The sequence below is a fragment of the Poecilia reticulata genome, chromosome 14, assembly GCF_904066995.2.
Source record: "Poecilia reticulata chromosome 14, P_reticulata-male-v2, whole genome shotgun sequence".
Lineage (NCBI taxonomy): Eukaryota > Metazoa > Chordata > Actinopteri > Cyprinodontiformes > Poeciliidae > Poecilia > Poecilia reticulata.
Window position 1 is genome coordinate 17,167,283 of NC_088843.1, and position 19,162 is coordinate 17,186,444.

The 19,162-nt window shown below is 39.9% G+C and overlaps 1 protein-coding gene across 1 annotated transcript in view; it reads left to right on the plus strand.

Annotated features, from left to right (window-relative positions):
* The first annotated feature begins 641 nt into the window (after positions 1-641).
* The window catches only part of med13a (mediator complex subunit 13a), a 94,625-nt gene continuing 76,104 nt past the window's right edge, over positions 642-19,162 (plus strand). The window contains exons 1-2 of the mRNA XM_008428196.3: positions 642-1,359; positions 16,820-17,054. Coding sequence (XP_008426418.1) covers positions 1,294-1,359; positions 16,820-17,054 — 301 coding nt within the window. The 5' untranslated portion in view covers positions 642-1,293. The remainder of the gene's footprint in view (positions 1,360-16,819; positions 17,055-19,162) is intronic.

A 19,162-nucleotide genomic window follows, 5' to 3' on the forward strand; every position in this document is an offset into this window, starting at 1 on the left:
CTTAAACTACAAATGGTAATAACACCAACAATACTGTTATGACTAAAAAGAAAGGGTTACGATTACAATAACAGAAACAATAACAACAATAATAGTAATAATACTAATAATTATTATTTTCATTAATTCATTTTTATTTATATTATGCTACTGAGTTGCAGCTAATCTGAGACAGTTCATTTTTAAGAAATGTATATTTATAATGTGAAGTCTGCCATAATGTTTAGTTAAGTGACTGCATGCTTTCATTTACCTTTTTCTGCTGGTACACCTGATTTTCTCCACTGCATGACACTGTATTTTCTTCTGTTTATCTGATACTACTACTACTACTACTACTACTACTACTAATAATAATAATAATAATAATAATAATAATAATAATAATAATAATAGAAGAAAAGGACAAATGTGAAGAAAATATGTTGACAAGATGCAGTGCTTTATGGGAAAAATGTGGAGGACGTGTTCTGGTAAGCTAAAGTAACAAAATACACCTTAAATATAAGACAGTAGCAGAGCGGGAGAAATTTCTTTACTTCTCTTTTATTTATTAAAATCTTTATGTCAAAATTGTCCACTAAATGTTTCTAATGAAGCTGTAAAACTAGCTTTTATTTTGGCGGAAACGTCGTTCTGTGTGCGAGGTGTCTCCGTGGACGCGCTGCTAGCTTGACGAAGCTCTGACCACGAATGAGCCAATAGGCTGTGGAAGGCAGAGTTGTCCCTGTGGCCGCCATTAAAGAAAGGAATCCATGAATTCAAATGGAAACCAACAGGAACCGAGGCTCTAATAATGATCAAAATCTCTGCTGAAACGTAGGCCGGTGCCAGATTTCGAGACGTTTCGCCAGGATGTATTTCATTTTTCGGATAAATTTAGCGATGGAGGAGTGAGACGAGGCGTTTTTATTATTATTTTTTTTTAAAGCGGAGACCGTTTTAGGGCTAAGGGGGAGGGGGAGAGTTGCTTCTTTGCTCTCCTTTTCTTTTTGTTTTATGAACATTTTTTACGCTCTTTTGAACATGGTTTTACGGCGTACTTTTGGGATGTCGGCGTAGGGACGGCATTGTCTCTTTTATCCGCTTCTTTTTTTTTTCTTTTTTTTTTTATCTCTGGCGGAGGAAACTGCAGTCGGAAGGTTGTTTGCTGAATTAACTCCTCCAGCCAAATGTTACAGAAAAATATTTCTCGCTGATTAGGCTTGCACAGAAAACACACAGAGGCTAATTGTTTTTTGATTTCCCCTGGACGTGAAAACGATGGAGAGTTGGATCTCACAGTGAAGAAGGATGAGTTCTTGTTTCGTACCGAACGGGGCCAGCTTGGAGGATTGCCATTCCAATCTATTCTGTCTGGTAAGAGATTTAAAACTAAAGGAAAGGAGCCATTTTTAACTAGCTGAACGGGGGCTATGCTAACGTTAGCCACAGAGGCATCAGTTGATAGTAGCTTAGCCAGGCTTAAGGCCCTGTCAAAGCTGACATTAGTAGACGACAGGGTTATTTTACTTTAAATGAAAATGATTTTTAACACTTTATCAGCTGGCTTCAATGACCTGTCAGTTGGCGTTAACTTTCTGTTCAAGGGTGACTGCCCGTAAACAAAACTCTCACTTTCCTTGAAAGCTAAAGCTTGTGTTACTATATCTCATTTAACATTTAGTTTGCCACAAGGGATGGAAAACTGTGCTTTTTCTGCCCCCCCCAATTTGGTACTACTACAAACCTCTCAGTAATGATGTCGTTGCACTTTCTCCCGTTCGCCTCGGCGCCTTGTTTATTATTAACCTGCTACTATCTGGTTTTCGTCGCATTTCCACTACGTTTTATCAAGCGGGGAGCCGCAATCCAAACACTTGATGCACTTCGCTGAGCAGCTTTGAGTTGGAAACTGCCAGACCTTTGAACAGTCGCTGCTAGATAGGGCTACTGTTTATGTTTAATGCTGACACCTCCCGAATGAACTAGCGGGTGTCACTGCACGGCTTGTCCAGACAAGCCCGCCCCTCTTTAAAAGCCGCCTCTTGTTTTTTTTTTTTTTTGTTTCTTTCCTCGAAAGTTTTTCACGCTTTATGCTATTGTAAACAAAAAAAGAAACATTAAACATAGTAGACGTAGTTATTGTTGCTTTTTGTTTGTTTGTTTGTTTGTTTTTGGGGGGGGGGCAGTGTCTTAATCTGCTTGGACTTCATATTCTGGTATCAGCACCAACTAGGGCACAGGCTGATTATATAATGGTTGGCATTCAGAACCCCTGGCAGTACAAACAACCCCCCCCCCCCCCAAAAAAAAAGAAAAGAAAAAAGAAAAGAAAAGGAAAAAAGGTAGCAGCATGGCTCTCTGTTGAAATGAATCTTAACCCGCCTTTCATCTGGATGTTTCTTTATGTGATCGTGTTGCCAGTTGTGGCTGCTTAACATCACCCTAAATAGCTGCGGTCGGAGATCTCCGATATTATTTAAGTCCCATTTGAGACAAACAGTGCATTAGGAGCCACAGCCTGCCTGCTCCATATTCTTGGCCACAGTAGCAAACCTAGTGGGCCTGTTTACAGTCCGTCCTCTGGCCAGATGCTCAGGAAAACAGTGGGGAGGGGGAGCGTGTTTGTTGTTGCAGTTAATTGGCTTGTCAACAGGTTGAACTGTACGCTGGTTATGGTGCCGAAGTTTTAAAAAGGGTTAAAGTTAGGGGGTCGGGGGGATGGCTGGCTGTTTCCACTGTTGTTTTATTTTAAAGTGCAGGTGCAACAGTCAGTCTCCAACAGATGAGAATCTGCATTATTTTATGGATAAAAATGTAAGTTCTCCCATAATTTCTTTAGTCTATGCATGCATTTTTTTCAGTTAATTGAAAATCAGATGATACGGTATGTTGTCTTCCAAGAATCGGGATAATCTTGTAATTCATGTTCTGTTGAATCAAAAACAACAAACCAGCTGCAGATTAAATACTCAGGAATCTTTGTCTTTGGCACGCTATATATTTTTCTTTTTCTTTTTCTTAAAATTTTTTTTAAGAAAAGCAGGCCTGCGAGAAAATCTGATTCAACCATGCAAACCCTGATCGCTACTCTTTTTAGTTTGAAGTTCCAGCTGAAATGCCAGCTGAAAGCGTCAGGAGCTTGTGTAAAACAGAGCAGTGAACACCTGCTGCGCCCTGCCGGTCAGCTGGCTTGCGGCAGATCTGACTAGGAAATGTTTCAAGTCAGACACCTGGGCTCAAAACTAAAGGAGCCCTGCAAAATTCAACGATTTTCTACACTTCTAACAGGCGCTTGTTTCATTTTTGTTTTTGTTAAAATCAAAACAGAACAAATGAAGAGTAATATATATTATTATAGATGTAACAACAGATGCCATTTTAGCAGCAGTATGAATAATTTTTGCTTTTCTGTTTCCTATTTTTATTGTAAATGCTGCGACACCTTCTCAATATTATGAGAAACTCGTACATTTACGTTAGCCGGTCAGTTTAATGTCCACAACTTTAACATTTCATATACAATTTCATTGGAAAATAAAGTGATTAAATGCTGCCGGAGGGAAAAAAAGTAATATTTTTTTTCTGTTGCAGTCCCTCTCTTGTGATGTCCAAACTGCACAGATTACATATGCAGAGCTCTGCCAGCGAAACCAAAAAGGGGAGCGGGGGGGTTAAACATGAGCAGGGAAATGCCTCATTACTAATGCTGACATTAAACTCATTCTAATAACAACACGGCCGAACGCCACCCTGCGTTTAGCCGCTTCCGAAGCCTTCCGCCCTCCTAAAGGTAACATTTCCCTGCAGAAAATTCCCACTCTCTCTTCCCTCAGCGCCGCTCCCGCTGTCTCCGGACCGCGTCGCGCAGAACTCGTAATTATAATGTTTACGACCTCGCTTGAAGGCAGCGTTGGCTACGATGCGATGGACAAGACAGAGGCTGGTCGGCGGCGGTGCCGTGCCCGGCTGGCTAACGTTTTTTTTTTTTTTTTTTCCTCTCTCTTTCTCTTTCCCTGCATGCTGAGACTAAGCATAACACCACTGCTGTTATGACTCACTTGCTCAACAGAGTCCACTTTGTGGTTTTATGGCAAAAAAGAATATGAACACATTGTGGTAGTTTACTCCCCCCCCTCCCCTCTGTTCTTCGGTGGATGGCATGATGCTGTTGGTGCAATAATATTCTTAATATTGCAAGTAAGACCATGAGAACTCTGTCCTCTGGTGTACCTGTGAGACCTTTGGCGGCTTTCTTCTACATTTAATTGATTGAAATTGTCGTCGACTACGGGAGTGAATTTGCATCACTTTCGGAAAGAAAAATGCCAGAGCACCTGCTAGTTTCAGGTTCGCTTCAGAACAGGCTCACTCGGGGTGGAAAGGTAAATTGGCAGGAAAAAGAAACTTGGTAGGAGAAGGAGCATCTGTGACATGATTTGAGCAGCCTCACCTGTTGTCTTGCATCTTAAAAAGGCAGCTGCTCGAACACAGTGTTCCCTATTCAGACCCAGAACCCAAAGTTGCCAGAGGGGAAGGTAAGCTAGCTGGCAGAGTTCTAGAGGTCGCGACCCCACCGAGTTATAAAGTGTGCGTCACCTCAGGAAAACTTCTCCCCTCTCTCTATACAGCAGCTTCGGCCTCACGATCCCCTTCTAATGCGCCGGCGTGATTCCTGGGCTCTGGCGTTATGAAATCTAAAACTCCCCACGACTGGCGCTGGCCACGCTGCCCGGGACGCTTCTCCCGAGCAGTTGCTCCGCATATCTGAGTATTTAGTAAGAAGCGAGCAGGAAGGAGCGCCGTGTTGATTCACAGGGCTGGAAATGTCTGAGGTACACTCATGCGCACAGCCTGGGAAGCAGAGCTGTTGGAAGGAAATACTCAGGAATCTTTGGCACTCTATATATTTTTCTTTTTTTTATTTTTTTACACACAGTCTGTAACTAATTTATTTAGAAAGTACAAACAGCGCAACTGCAGACAGCAAAGCTATCTTTGGGTGCAGAGTTGTGGCATGCTGTTTTTCTCGTTTCGATTTCAGGGGGATTTAAGGACACTTTGATCTAGAATTTGTGGGGGTTTTTTGTGCATAAAATTGGAGGAAACTCAGTTGTAACATCTAAAAGCAATAGGTTGACTTAAATAGAGATGCACCAAGCAGACTACAGTTTGTAAACCTTTGACCTATCGGTGGGCGAGATGGACTTTAAAGTTTTCATCATGATATTTCGTGGTACTGTGTGATGACAATAAAAGAGAAAAGAACAATTCATCACTTCTTTTTAAGGTAACTTTCTGTAAGAATGTGACTTCACGACACGGATATCAACTCCACAAAATGCTGCTTTTGAAAGAAATTGTAATGCGCCTTTTTTGGACAGCAGTCATGTAAATAAGAGTTCTCAATAATTGCATTCATTAACTGGACTGTATCGTGACAATAAATCACAATTCTTATAAGAAATTTATTACGATAAATGATAAACGACACGATAAATGTTCATCCTTATTTTGACCTACTAATTCTATCAATTTTAATTAATTCTAGTTTCTCTTTAAAAATATAAAATACAGCATTATGAAGCAGGTCTTCTAGCCTCCCTAACTGAGTAGTCATATTTATGTTTGGAAAAGAGACGTCACATGTCTCTAGGAGCGTAGAGTACCGTACTACCGTAAAAGAAACTGAATGAAAAGGGTGCTACACAAAAAAAAGAATGATAAATTAGGATACTGAGAATATTTATCTGGCCTCAATAAAACGTATTTTATTGAGGCAGTATTTTTTGCCGCTTTTTAAAACAGTGATCGAAGTTTGTATTTTTAAATTAGCTTTTGCTTGCTCTGCTAACAAACCATAATAAATAGTAATAATGTTTGCATACATTCTAGAGAATTTGGGTCCCAATCCCGTCTCGTCTGATCTGATCCAGAACCGGTATCCATCTGGCCAACAGTTCAAATCCCAGCATAATCCATGATAAACGGGTCACCGATCCAAACGTTATTTACGTTTTTTACTCGGAACTTTTCAGATTCAACATTTTAAATCCGAGTTTATCCTCATAGAAAGACAGTTTGTTGAGGTTTATCACGTATTTACTGACCTTGTGGATACAAATAGGATTTAACATATGTGGACAAATTGCAGGGGTAACAGCAATATTGGTATCGGCACATATATCCCTTTCGGATCAGGAAATATCCTGGATCTGAGCATCTCTGCTGTCATGAATTGCAGATGATGTTATTAGAATTATGTCACTCTTGGTAGCAGCATGCTGGTTCTTTTTGTTTATAACTTTTTTTTTTTTTTGGTTGAGGCATTGCATGTTGAGACAGACTGGTGTTTGGATCCTGTGCAACTGGAAGGACTTTTGGTCCTTTTTTTTCAACTGGGATCAGCTAATTAGCATCTCAGAAATTCAAATAATACCTGAACTGTGACCCCCAAATCCAAGAGGAGCTGAAAAGGGGATGGAGTAAGTTCAAATAATCTCTTCCATCTGTCACAATGTACAAGGATCAAATCCCAGACTCCGTCGTGTCTCTGTTCTGCTTTCTAACAACACGCCCTGACAGAGTTAAAGAGGAGTGACAAAAGCAAATGAGGCGGATTAGCAGTGCTTTCTAACAACCGATGGCGTCATCCACTACACATGCTGCCGTGGAATATCGTCTCCGCTGTCTGGAAATTGAACTGTCATAATGCTGTCATGACAGCAACAGTCTTCAGTCTGAGGCTCTTCAGATTCGTTGCAGGCCTGACTACTAGCAAAAATCCTACTTGGATGATATGAGCAACGACATTTAATTTCCCTTAAGGATAAATGAAGTGTTTTCAAATTGAATTTGAATGGACTGACTCTGTCTTGCTGCTTTTTGATGTATTTAAAGTTCTTCCCCTGATATCCAAAACCTCAGCAACGCAGGACGTAGCTCACTTCTACTCTTCTTCACTCGGCAATAACGTTCAGTTTTATCGTTGCACAACCTCGTTTTTCCTTACCGTAGCTTCACTGGACAGTGAAACTTTTCGACCGGTCAGGTCGGTTCCGATTAACAGCCGATTTCTTCGTTCTACATTTCTAGCCGTGGATCGTCATTCCCGTGGGTATCGGCAGGCTTTTTTAGCGCTCTCGTTGAGCTGACGTTTTTATGAAGCGCTCGATGCCACACAAACCCCTGACGGGATTATCGCCATGTACGCTTCATGGTGAGAGACTGCGAAGACAAACTTTCCAGTCTTTCCACAGTAACATGTGGTAACATTTTACCTGGCTCCATGCTTAAATAGCTTAGTCTTGGAAGAGAACAAACTTAATTAAAAATGACTTTGGAGGAGATTTGCTAATTTGTGCAGCAGGTACAGACACTTCTACTTCAACAGACTCCTTGTTCGTCCAGTCGGATGAGCGTCAAACCTAACAGAGCCACTGTAAAAACACGAAAGCTTTCCAAGTATTTATTTTTTTGGTCTAGAATAAAGTGCAAACTTGCTTACAAGCAACTTTTTTGGCAAGAAAACTCCTTAACATTGATTAAAAAATATATATTGGGGAACTTTTGACTTTAAACAAGCTCCCATATCTTGCCGAAAAGTTGCTTGTACCAGTAAGCTGGTTTGGTTTCACTTCAAGTATACTAAGATTTTTCACTAGAAACAAACGTAGAAAATATTTGATAACTTTTTGTTTAGCTGTGTAGCCAGAATTGTTTGGACATTTCTGTTAAGATCCTGAACATCTACTTCATCACAACATCCTCACAGATTTAATAGATTCTGTGAGGAGGAAAAGCCCCACGTGCTGAGCTTGGTCAACTTTATGGCGCTTGTGCAAAACTGGAGAAGTTTTCTTGTGTGTCCATCCATTCATTTCGTTTCTGACAAACTGCTTGTGGTCCTTACAGGGTTTGTAATCCTTGAAAATGCTTGAATTTCGAGCAGGTGGTTTCAAGGTTGGTGCTTGCCTTCTGTATAAAGCCTTTAAAAGTATTTGATATTGAGATTGTACAGTTTTGTAATAAAGTGCAATCTGACTTAATTTAAAAATAGGGGTGTATTGATACAGTGACCCCAATTTCCTTAATTTTGGATATCGGTGATCGGCGGTACTGACGTGCGAAGCTGATCTTGTCTACCGTGGCAAAGTTCTGAATATCAACCACCGTCATCTTTTTCTTTGCCATGAAAGAGGTTTGACCTGTAGCCCGGCTCGCCAGATCATGTCTGCACATTTGCACTTAACAGTAGTCACCCCACTGCTGCCAAATCAGAGACTTTCTTGCTATGTTTAGCAACATTTCAGATAAAAAAAATAAATAAAAAAATCTGAATCGGCAGGTCAGGCTTTTAAAAGATTGGTAATCAGCAATTGGACAGATAACTGCAACCAGTGCACCTCTAATTAAAAACCTAAATTTGCAAAGCGATATTTAAAACTTAAACCAGATATTTAAAGGTAAATAATTTTTTTTCATATTTGTTTGATGTTAAATCAGACCAAGCTTCTCATGTTTTAGGTCAGTTAGAATTACCTAAATTATTATTTTGCTAAATGCTGGAACACTTGGTAAGAACATTTTTTTTGAGATTTGTTTTGTAACTTTCTTGAACCAGTCAGGTGGATAGGGTGTGAATGTGTGAGAGACATTTAAAAACATACAATTTTGCTATATTGTACTTCACTTCTCCTGTAGAGCGTAGAATCACGTGACATTATTAATAACAGTAATAAACAATATCGTACAATGGTGAGTTGAAATTGTCCTCTGTATTAGTTTTATCTCCAAAGTGTGGAGCTGGAAAAGTTTTTTTTTTTTTTGGTTACAAAGTAGGAACAACTTGTCGCGTGTTCAGGTGGCTTCCTTCAAGAACAGCCACAGGAAAGATGCGCCAGTCCTGATAACACCAGAAACGGTCACGCACAACAAAAATAAAATAATAATGATAAAAAAATAAAATAAAAAGGTCATGGTCAGAGCTGTAATGTAAGACGAGGAGGGCGGCCTGCTGCTCCTGTAAGTCAACAGCCGAGCAGCAGCAGCTGTAGCTGCAGCACTAATCAGTATTTTAGCTACGACAGTGGCTAAATCCCTGCAATGAACTGGGTCAAACTCCGGGTTACCACTGTGTTTGATCAGTTGTTTTTTTTCTCTCTCTCTCTCTGCTTGACTCATGCGTTTAGTTGCACTGTAAAAACTAGGGATAATTACAGGCAGCTTGTTGATGTCTGACAGGAGCGGCGCAACATTAAACTGCTTAACATTTTCGTCATTGCTTTAATTTATGTTGAAGTGCCTGGCCACTAACTTAAAGGATGTTAAATTAGATGTGCCATGAAAGACAATGTACTTCAGAAACACAAGGATAGCTTTAACATGTAGATTTTTAGATGAAGGGGGAAAAAAATATGCACAGTTGCATGCTTTTAGACAAAAAGGAAGGTCAACAAAGCAAAAAATCCAGCGGAGGCGGTGAGCAACGGCAGCAGACAGCCAGACAGCAACAGGTGGCTGCAAACAGGAGGAACTTCAACACTGAGTTCAAATGTCAGTGTTGACAGAGATCAGTACAGTGTAGCCGTTTTTTGTTTTTTTTTTAACGTCTTTATCTAAACCGTAAATGTTCAGATGTTTGTAATGATCTAGGTGCAGCTTTTGCATAAAATGCATTTGAAGTTGAACTTGAATACAACAAAAACAGATCTCTCCCTCCCTCTCTGTCACTGTAAGTCCTGTAAGCGGATATCAGTTGTTTTCATGTCGATAAACTGAGAGGAGAGAAACTCCGACCGCATAATGCGGAGGGATGGGCTGATTACTGGCCAGGAGGAGGTAGGCTGAGGTTTGGGGAAGAAGAAAACAAGTGCAACAATGTTGTTTCGAAGTGTTGAAGTCACTTTTAATGGTGTGCAGAGAGTTTTCTTCTGCTGCTTTGAGCAACGAGAGATAGAGGGCTGCTTCTATCCACCCCTGTTGCTGCAGACTGCTGTTCAGCTGGCTGAAAGGAGACTGTTCACTTTTCCCGAGACAAATTTGGCCGCCTGTAAAGAGAACAACAACAAAAAATTGTGGAATATTCTGTGGAAATATTCCAAATTTAAACATGTTTCCCCCTTTATTTTAGTATATCAAAATTCATATGATAAATAACTATTATACATAGCATTATCAAAACTAGTAATTTATGCGTTGTGTTATTTTAACAACAGAAGGAATAATTGCTGCATTTCTGTTTCTAAAAATAACAAATGTGCTTATCAAAGTTTTGTTATTGTTAAAACACTGAGTTTTATTGTGCTTTGGGAATTTCTTAGCGCTCCATATTAAGTGTTATACATTATACCTTTTAGAAGTTAAGGTTTAAAAGTGAAGTATCTTCAAAGACTCGCTGTGGGCAGGAACGATTTCCACTAGCAGTCAGTCTCACAACGAATCTCAAAGAGCCTCTGACTGAAGACTGTTGCTGTTTGACAGTCGGACGACTTTCCAGGAAAACACAAATCAGTCGTTATCTTTTGCTGCTCCTCTTTAAACCGTTTATTGCATCGCTTGTCGTGTCTCAATATTTTACATGTCATGGTATGAATTTTGATTCATTACTGCCAAAACTGTTGTTGGCATCGTTAGTTTTACAAATTTATCACATTTTTGCTGCTCAATGAATTATAAAAGGATTAAATCCAGTTACAATTTACAGTTAAGTGAAATAAATCACACTTCTATGTGGGACTGGTATCCTAAAGAGGCTTAAGACAAATAGGAACGTTTTTCAAGAGCAGCATTTGTGTTTGTGGTGCCATTACTGCTGTGACACAAGGTGGCAGCCATATAGTTGACCTAAAAATAAAGCAACAAAAAGTCCTGATCGCCACTCATCATTATCACAACAGTACCAAAAAATATTGCGATAAAACCTTAACTTCTTATTCCCCTAATAGTTAGAAATCCATGCATTTATAGGTATACTTTAAAGAAGTGGAAGCATTTGTATTAAAGTGACCAGCTGCTTTTGTAGCCTGCAGCCAGGTTGCGTTGCACTAAATGTTTTCCATCTGATCTGCCTCTGATCTATAGTGTGTAAAGATTTACCAAATAAAATCTGACATCGAGTTCAAAATAAATTATGGAATAAATTCCCCACTCAGCTGTACTTCTCTTTAAGTAAAACATGCAGATTTCAAGAAATCTGCTCTCTTTTTTACTCTCCCCCCCTTTCTTTCTTTCTTTTTTTTTTTGCTAAACCAATAACTTTCCTTTAGACATAATTTTAAGACCCCCTTTTAACATTTTTCTGCAGTTTAATTGCTGTACTCAAATAGTTCAAATATAGTGCAGTGGATATGCACTTGAACATTTTTATACGCAAGAACTCACAATAGGACATGGTGTTTGTCTGGTGGGGCCTTTAATCTTCTATATAAATACGAGAAGAGCTTTTTTCCTTTTTTTTTATTATCCTTTAATGTCAAGCAATTACCCTCTAACTGTATCCACTTTTGTTCACTGCCATTTAGATCTGACCTGTAAGAGCAATGGGAAAGCGGTATCTTTCTGGCAATTTCTCTTCGCCGGTAACTTCGGCTGTTTAATCGTCGTCGTATGAGAACAATTTAAGGCTCGAAACTCATAATTGTATGGAAACAGAAATGGAGGGACTTCGTGTGTAAAGACTTTTAACTTTTATTAGAGCGAAATTGGCTGCAGTAGTGAAAGCGCAAACTGAAACTCCTATTTGAATGTTAGTTTTTTTTTTTTTTTTCAGGGCTTCAGCAACTGTTAGATTCCTGCGTTCCCCTCCTCCCCGCCCCATCTCAGCAGCACATGCAAGTGTAAAAACCAATTTTTTGCTGGAGGAAGAACAAAAAGCCTTCCATAAGATACAACACACACACAGAGGAGGTCCGGACGCGGTGGTTAAGACGATATGGGGTGCTCACCTTCTAATTGCCTGTCTGCACCGCTTACGATCTGGTTTCACAGTTAACCGTTGTTTCCACCCTCCCTTTCCATTGTGAGCACAGATGTTTCCGAGCGTGGCGCAGGTGTAAAGTAGTGCTTCTCGCACTCCAGCAGGAAAGAGCGGGGCCCAACCGCCCGCTGCACCGCTGCCATCGCACTAAGGCCGCGCTTTTGGCTGTTTGAACCCCCCCAGAGGCAGCATTTTTAGAATTCCTCAGGAAGTCTGGTCGCTCATCAGAGATCACGCTTTGATGCATGTAGTGTAATTATGGTGTGTTCATATGTGAAACAAGAATATATTGCAATCTGACTTTGATTTTTGATATTTTTTTTTCTTCACTGTTGCTGGTGGTGGGTACAAAGCAAACATTTGCTTTGTTCTGTTTGATGCGTAAAGTAGAGCAGCTGAATCAAAGTTCTGACGTCTTTCTGGTGAAGATTGATGTGTACGATAGCGCAGCGTGGAAGGTGGTTGACAGACGAACGCCATGGCTGTTGTGATGTGTTTAGAGGTTTTCCTTTTTTGTGATCAATGTTCGGTTAGTGTTTGGTAGAAAGAAACGAAAAAGAGATGCGTCGGTCAGAATTTTCTGGTCACCAATTTTTGTAAACCTCTGACTTGTCATTAAGTGTTTTTGTCAATTCTTTTGACAAGATTTAGAAACTGCATTCCAAATCCTTTTTGCTGACCTCCGTGTAATGAGAGGTCGTTCTTTTTTTCTTTTTAATCCCAGCAGTAGTCACGGGAGATGAGGAGCGTTGATACACAATTTTAACTAACGTTTTATAATGGTCAAATGATGGCAGTAGTTTATGTTTTAAACTGGCTTTAGCATCTTAGGTGAGTGGTTAGCACCGCGAGAACAGCAAAACTAGCATTGAACTTTTCCACTTCCGGCCCACAAAATAATGCTAAAAAACGGCAAGTAGTGTTTTTATTATATATATTTTTTTATGTATATATATATGCTGACAAAATTTGAAATTCAAAAAAGGTTGCTGCCAGATTATTGAAAAAATAGATGAGCTCAACAAATAAAGATTTTTTTTTTGTTTTTAATATATATTTAGGTTATTCTACCATTAGATTAGTACAAAGTAAGAGTATAACCATTCAGCTTTCAAGTGTTTCACCAACATCTGATCAGTCATGGAACTACTTTCAAAGAATCCTTCTTTAGAAATGTGGGCAGTGGACACTGGTGTTAGCATTGGGGACGTCTGTTCTGCTGCACCGTGTTTAACACTGACATTGTATTTTAGCCTGTAATAGCTTCGCTGATTGGTCAATTCCTTTTAGCACAACTTGAGCATACAATAGTCTTTTCAGTGTTCAATCAGATCGTTTCTTTTGTTGTTGTTTTTGTTTTTTAGCAAAAATGAACCTCCAGTGGGCCAAGAGAAGCGACTTCAGCGTCCATCGCTGTTCACCCATGTCGCTTGTTCATTATATTTACTGATGAGCCAGAGACATACAAATACAAAGGCTACGCCTCAGGACTTTTGCATGAAAAAAACAAAACAAAACAAAACCGACAAAAAGAAAAAAAAGTGATTAATTGTGTTAAAACCTATGTAATTTATGTAATGGCATAAAAATGGTTTATCATTGCTAATTTTGCTCAAGGATTGGGCATTTATCATGTATTGTTATTGTGAATATTTGTATATGGAAAGAATTTAGATTTACTCGCATAATGACGAATTCCAGTTAACGATGTTTGAAAACTCCATAAAACTGGATAGTATTGAATTTTTATTTTTGCAATTTTCTCCACTGTTGGTTCCACAGGAGCAGCAACAAATACCTACAAATTGAAAAACATGATTCAATTCAGTTACAGTTAGTAGCTCTACGTAAGTGCAGCTGGTATTTTAAGAGCAGTCTTTGTCTTTCTGGACCTTTCATTGCGCCGTCATGCAGTGAATCATACTGTTGCTTAAAAAAGACGGCAAAGAAACTTTTTCTTATTGTTGCGTTTGTCATTTTCACCATAAATTCCACAAAATATTGGGATATTTTTTATCGCCTCCTTCTTTCAGCAGTTGTCAATTTGCAACATCAGCGGGGGGAGCAACTTTCCTAGGGAATCTAGATTCTTACTTTAACAGGGATACAACCAAATCCTGCCATCATTTCCAAATACAGTGTGTTTGAAAACTCAAAACAGTAAAAATAAAGCCTTTTCTGCCTTCTGTTCAGCTTTTCTGTTATTTGCAGAAAGTAGGGGGTTGGCGATATGGACTTAATTTTATCACAATATTTCATGGTACTATTGTGATAATGAATAAAGTGACATTAAGAGCGGGTTATTTCTTTAGGTAAGTTTAAGTGGCTCTCACTGCAATCATATATCCTCAAACGCTGCTCTAGAAAAATCATTAAATTTAGTTTCTTTAGTGTGATTTTGTATCACTAAACTACACACAGTAACTGCTAAATTGTATGTTCAAGTTTATAGGTATTTATTGATGCTGTCCATGAAAAAACAGTGGAGAAAATAGTAAAGCCAACAATCCCAATAATATGGATAGTTTTTTTTCTCGTTTTTTTTAAACATCGTTAAATAGAATTTATATTTTATCACAATAAAGAATAAATTATACAATAAATGTATCGTAGCGGGAAATCTTGCTCGCTCTCTGTCGGCCTGAACAGACATATGCTGACATGTCGGAGGAAATGTGTTTGCCTTTCAAATCCGTCTCTCCCGACTTTCTTCTTAAACATCAAACTGATATCGAAAACGGCTAACTTTGGGTCCTTCAGTCGATAACAGCTTCCACACCCCAAGAGTGTTCTCTGCGTGACACGGCACAGTGCGTTTAATGATCAAAAAACGAGTCGATCTTTGAGTTTTCGCCTCTTGAGACGCTGATCAAGCCGAAACCATCTGATTGCTTTGTGCTTCTCTATTTAAAATGTTCTTTTTTTTTTTTTTTTCTTCAGCTCACATCTTTTAAATTAGAGTAAATCCTTCAGCTTTCTGTTACCAGAGATAAGGAAGTTTTATTTTTTATTTTATTTCTAAGGTTTCTTGACTCAAAACGCCTTAATTATGGGGTATAGGGAGACGATACTAGGCTTTAAAATGGATCAGGAAGATTGTTGTTATCAATACCAACCTGTTTCTGAGGGCCACCTTAGGTCCAGCTTGACAACAAAGAGCGTACACCTCCACCACAAATTTCCCAGCTTATCCCTACTCGGGCAAAAGACCACTGCTTCGCCACAACCACGAGTAATCACTTTTCCACGCTCAATGCGTCTGAACTTGAGTTAAGGTATCCCCCTGAATTGTAATGGATTAATTGGTTGAATATACAGCGGGAAGGCTCTCTCAGTCTGCCCGAACGAAGCAGGACTAAACAGCTGTGTAATGAACAGGCCGTGTTGTTGCGGATTAGTTGAAATGCCTACAAGGATAAATCGAGGCCCACTTACGCCGGCAGGGGAACGCATGTGAGTGCCTATAAGGCATTGCGTTTGTGTTCTAAGGTAGCCGGCATGTGTTGCGTGTGTTTAGGTAAACATGGGTTGATAAGCAGCAGCCCGAGCCAGCAGCGGGGCGTAATGTTCCTGCTTTAACACTTAATAACCCTGCTGGTGATTTAGTGCCTATGAGGATTTCTCCTCTGGGTTCTCTGCGTAAAAGCAGACTCCGCCGCTGCCAGCAATCGGCAATAATACGGATTAAAAGCAGTGAAACTATACGAACCAGAACCACTTCATCATGATGTGTTTTGAACATTCTGTTCCTTGTAATCCTAAACAGTCCTGAACAAAGTCTTCCAAATGCATTGCCTTCGTGAATTCCTTGGAACCCCTGAACTTTCGTCACGTTACACCAGGGCCGCATTTACAAGGATGTGGGGTCCGGGGCTGGAGACTTTGGGGTCCCTATTCACTAATGAAAACTTATTTCAAAAAATTGAGGCCCTGGGCGACCGCCCTTCTAAGCCCTTTCTAAAGTCTGGCCCCACGTTATAGAAGTTAAAAAAAATAAATAAAAATACACCACAAGTCCATGGTTAATTTTAAGATGAATCAGTCTTGTATATAGTTCTTATTTTATTTTTAATAATTAAAAATCTGAAAAGTACGGCGTTGCTTTTCCTTCAATTCCATTTACTCTGATGCTACTAAATTAAAGACAGCATCCACTTGCCTTAATAATGTATCTAATTAGTAAAGAGTCATTTAACTAGGGATGCACGATAAATCGACATCGACTGGTTTTTAACATATCGGTATCGGTCCGATAATTAAAACTGGCCTATTTTATTCACAGAAACGTCCTAATCTGTTTCATTTATGGCTTTGGTTGTGTTTGGTGTTTATTTCTAATTCATATCCACTGTTTTTGGTTGTTGTGTTTTATTTATTTTGGATATTTAAAAGAAAAAGTCTTCCAGTTCCAGCATTAAATGTTCACGTTTATTGATCTTTGAGAGGACAAATTTTCCTTATTATTATTATTATTATTATTATTATTATTATTATTATTATTATTATGCCATTTTCAGCATATTACTTGAAAATCACTGTGAAAATGACAACATAATCATTCATCGCAATAATTTCTGAGGCCATGTATCTTCCAGACAAAATTTATCGTGACATATAGCAATAAATTTTATAACAAAATTTGCAAGGCACTTTAAGAACCATTTTTCTTTAGTACCCCCCCTTTTTTTGTTTTACAGCAGTAATCATCAAAGAGAAACAATACCATGTTTTTTGTAAAAACTGCATAGTTTTTAGTACACTTCATTTCCCGCCTCTCCCCCCAAAAGGTGCTGAATTGTACACCAGCGAATCCTCCAACTCCCTCACTGTCTTTTCCTCCCTCTCTCCCCTCGGTTGCAGGCTGACTTGACGGGGATCAAATGGAAGAAGTTCGTGTGGCAGGGTCCCACCTCCGCCCCCATCCTCTTCCCGGTGACGGAGGAGGACCCCATCCTGTGCAGCTTCAGCCGCTGCCTTAAGGCCGACGTGCTGAGCGTGTGGCGGCGCAGCCAGCGGCAGGGCTGGAGGGAGCTGTGGCTCTTCTGGTGGGGGGACGACCCCAACTTCGCCAACCTGATCCACCACGAGCTCGCAGGTAAGAAGGGACCGTTCCCCTTCGCTTCTTTAGTGGCTTACAGAGCGATGCCCAAGGTGGTTGTAGTTTCTCAATAATGGAGGTTGTGAAACCGGGTAGTTTAGATGGAAAGAAGATGGAAAGGAAAAAAAAAGGCCTTTAAGAGGAAATAATTTACTCTGCTGCTGCAAGAACAAGGACAGAAAAAAAGTATGACTAGAAAATTCACTTTCTTACCTGTGAACCGATCGTAGATTCACCCAAGGTTATACTCCTATAAAAGAATGATGGCTGTAAAAGATGAAAAGGGAAAGTGTGGTGCTCAGAGCTTTTATAAAGGAAACACTTGAACATGATGTCAAGATTTGTTATTGATTGCGCCGTAAAAAAAGAAGAAAAAAAAAATGATTCGAGAGGGTGATTGTCAGGTTGGACGCCCTGTAAGTGAGAGTAGTAAGGAAGTGTTGTTATCCGTGTAATCCAACACCGCCTTTACCCAATCGGCTGACTGATAATCCAGCCGACCCGGCTGCCGGTGCCAACATCTGCAGGGCCTTTCGGGTTCCTAGCAGACACCGGGCGCCGTGCCGTGGCGTTTCGCCCGCATGCTCGCGACAAATCTTTCGGACAAATCGGCACTCTGCATTCTAGTTTGGCGCGATGCAAACAGACGTAGAAGCGTAGATGGGCAATCGTTACTTGAGGGAGAAGTGCAGTTCAGCACAGGCAGCCACGCAGAAACGAGGCCGACGCATCCGTTCTCTTCTTTCTGCTCTTTTTTTCCCTCCTAAGAGCAGCATGAGATGTGGAAGATGAAATGTGCATGAAAAGCCGTCTTCATGCACATTTTCTGCCATGTAGATGAAAGTTTGCTTCCTGAGCCACACACAGCCTGTCTGCGGCCTCCTCTCCTCTTCCCTCCCCCCTTTCATTATGAGACTTTGTGCCTGAAGTGGACTCTCGGATTGGGAGCTGAAGGCTACGATGGGCGGCTCATTCAAGCCTAACGGGTGCTGGTAATAACCTGAAGCGGTTGGCTCGGGCCCCTCTGATGGAGTGGGCTTCATTTCAAGCAGGAGGACGTGTTATGGAGCATCTTAATTTGCAGGTTGCTGGAGATGCTGCTGTGCTTTCCACAAGCGCTGGAAAGGAGATGAAACGTATTTCGAGTGTTATGTTGATAGGAAATGGCTAATTGTCCGCTGGCCTGACTTACAACGCAGCGTTTTTCTTTGAGGAATGTCTGGAACTCTTTGCATCAGGAGCCCTGTGTGTTGTTGTTGTTTTTTTTACCATTGTCTGCGTCTCATGTCTTAATATGTTGGATTAAGTCGTTCCCACATGGGTGTGGCGTACTTTCTTTCCTCCTGCCTATAGATCAGATCTTTAGGATCTTTCTTGAATCTTTTTTCCCTTTGTGACGATGGACAATCTAACTTTAGATTAGGAGAGTCCAAACTTTTTGTCAAATGGGTTCAAAATTGACATTTCAAAATGACTTGAGGGCCAAAATATAAACAACGGGGAAAAATTGACAGAAAAAGAAACAAAATGCAGACTTTTTTTTAATACCTACTCGACAATAAACTAAGTTGTATTGCTTTTTTTTTAATATGAGTAAACCACTCCTATTTGTTTTTGAAATATGTTTATATTGGCAAGCTATGTGTAAATTGTTGTTGATCCAAAACTTTAAAAAGGTTTTGCAGGTTTGCCTCTAAAAGAGAGGGCCCAGTTTGTGAATCTCTTAAGCTCTCCACTATGTTTTTTTTTGGTCAATTTTGAGCAGTAAAAACAAGAATTATTCTACTTTTTGTATTAAATAGTACAGCCAAGTTTAATAAATTCATTAAAAGCAGATCTGAATGCGTCAAAGTGTGCTGGATATACTCACTCTCCACAAGAGGATACAAAAAGCCTGAGTATTGAATACTTTGTGCAGTAGCCAACATTTCTGAAGTAAGATTTTAATTTCTGTAATAATTTTGCCCTGGTTAAAAATAAAAAGCATCCATCTGCATCATACAGATATGCTCTGGGAGGCAGTAAGCATTATGTTGAATTGGAGTCGTGGGCCGCACAAAATCGGTTTGTGAGCCGCAAATAGCCCCCGGTCCGCACTTTAGACA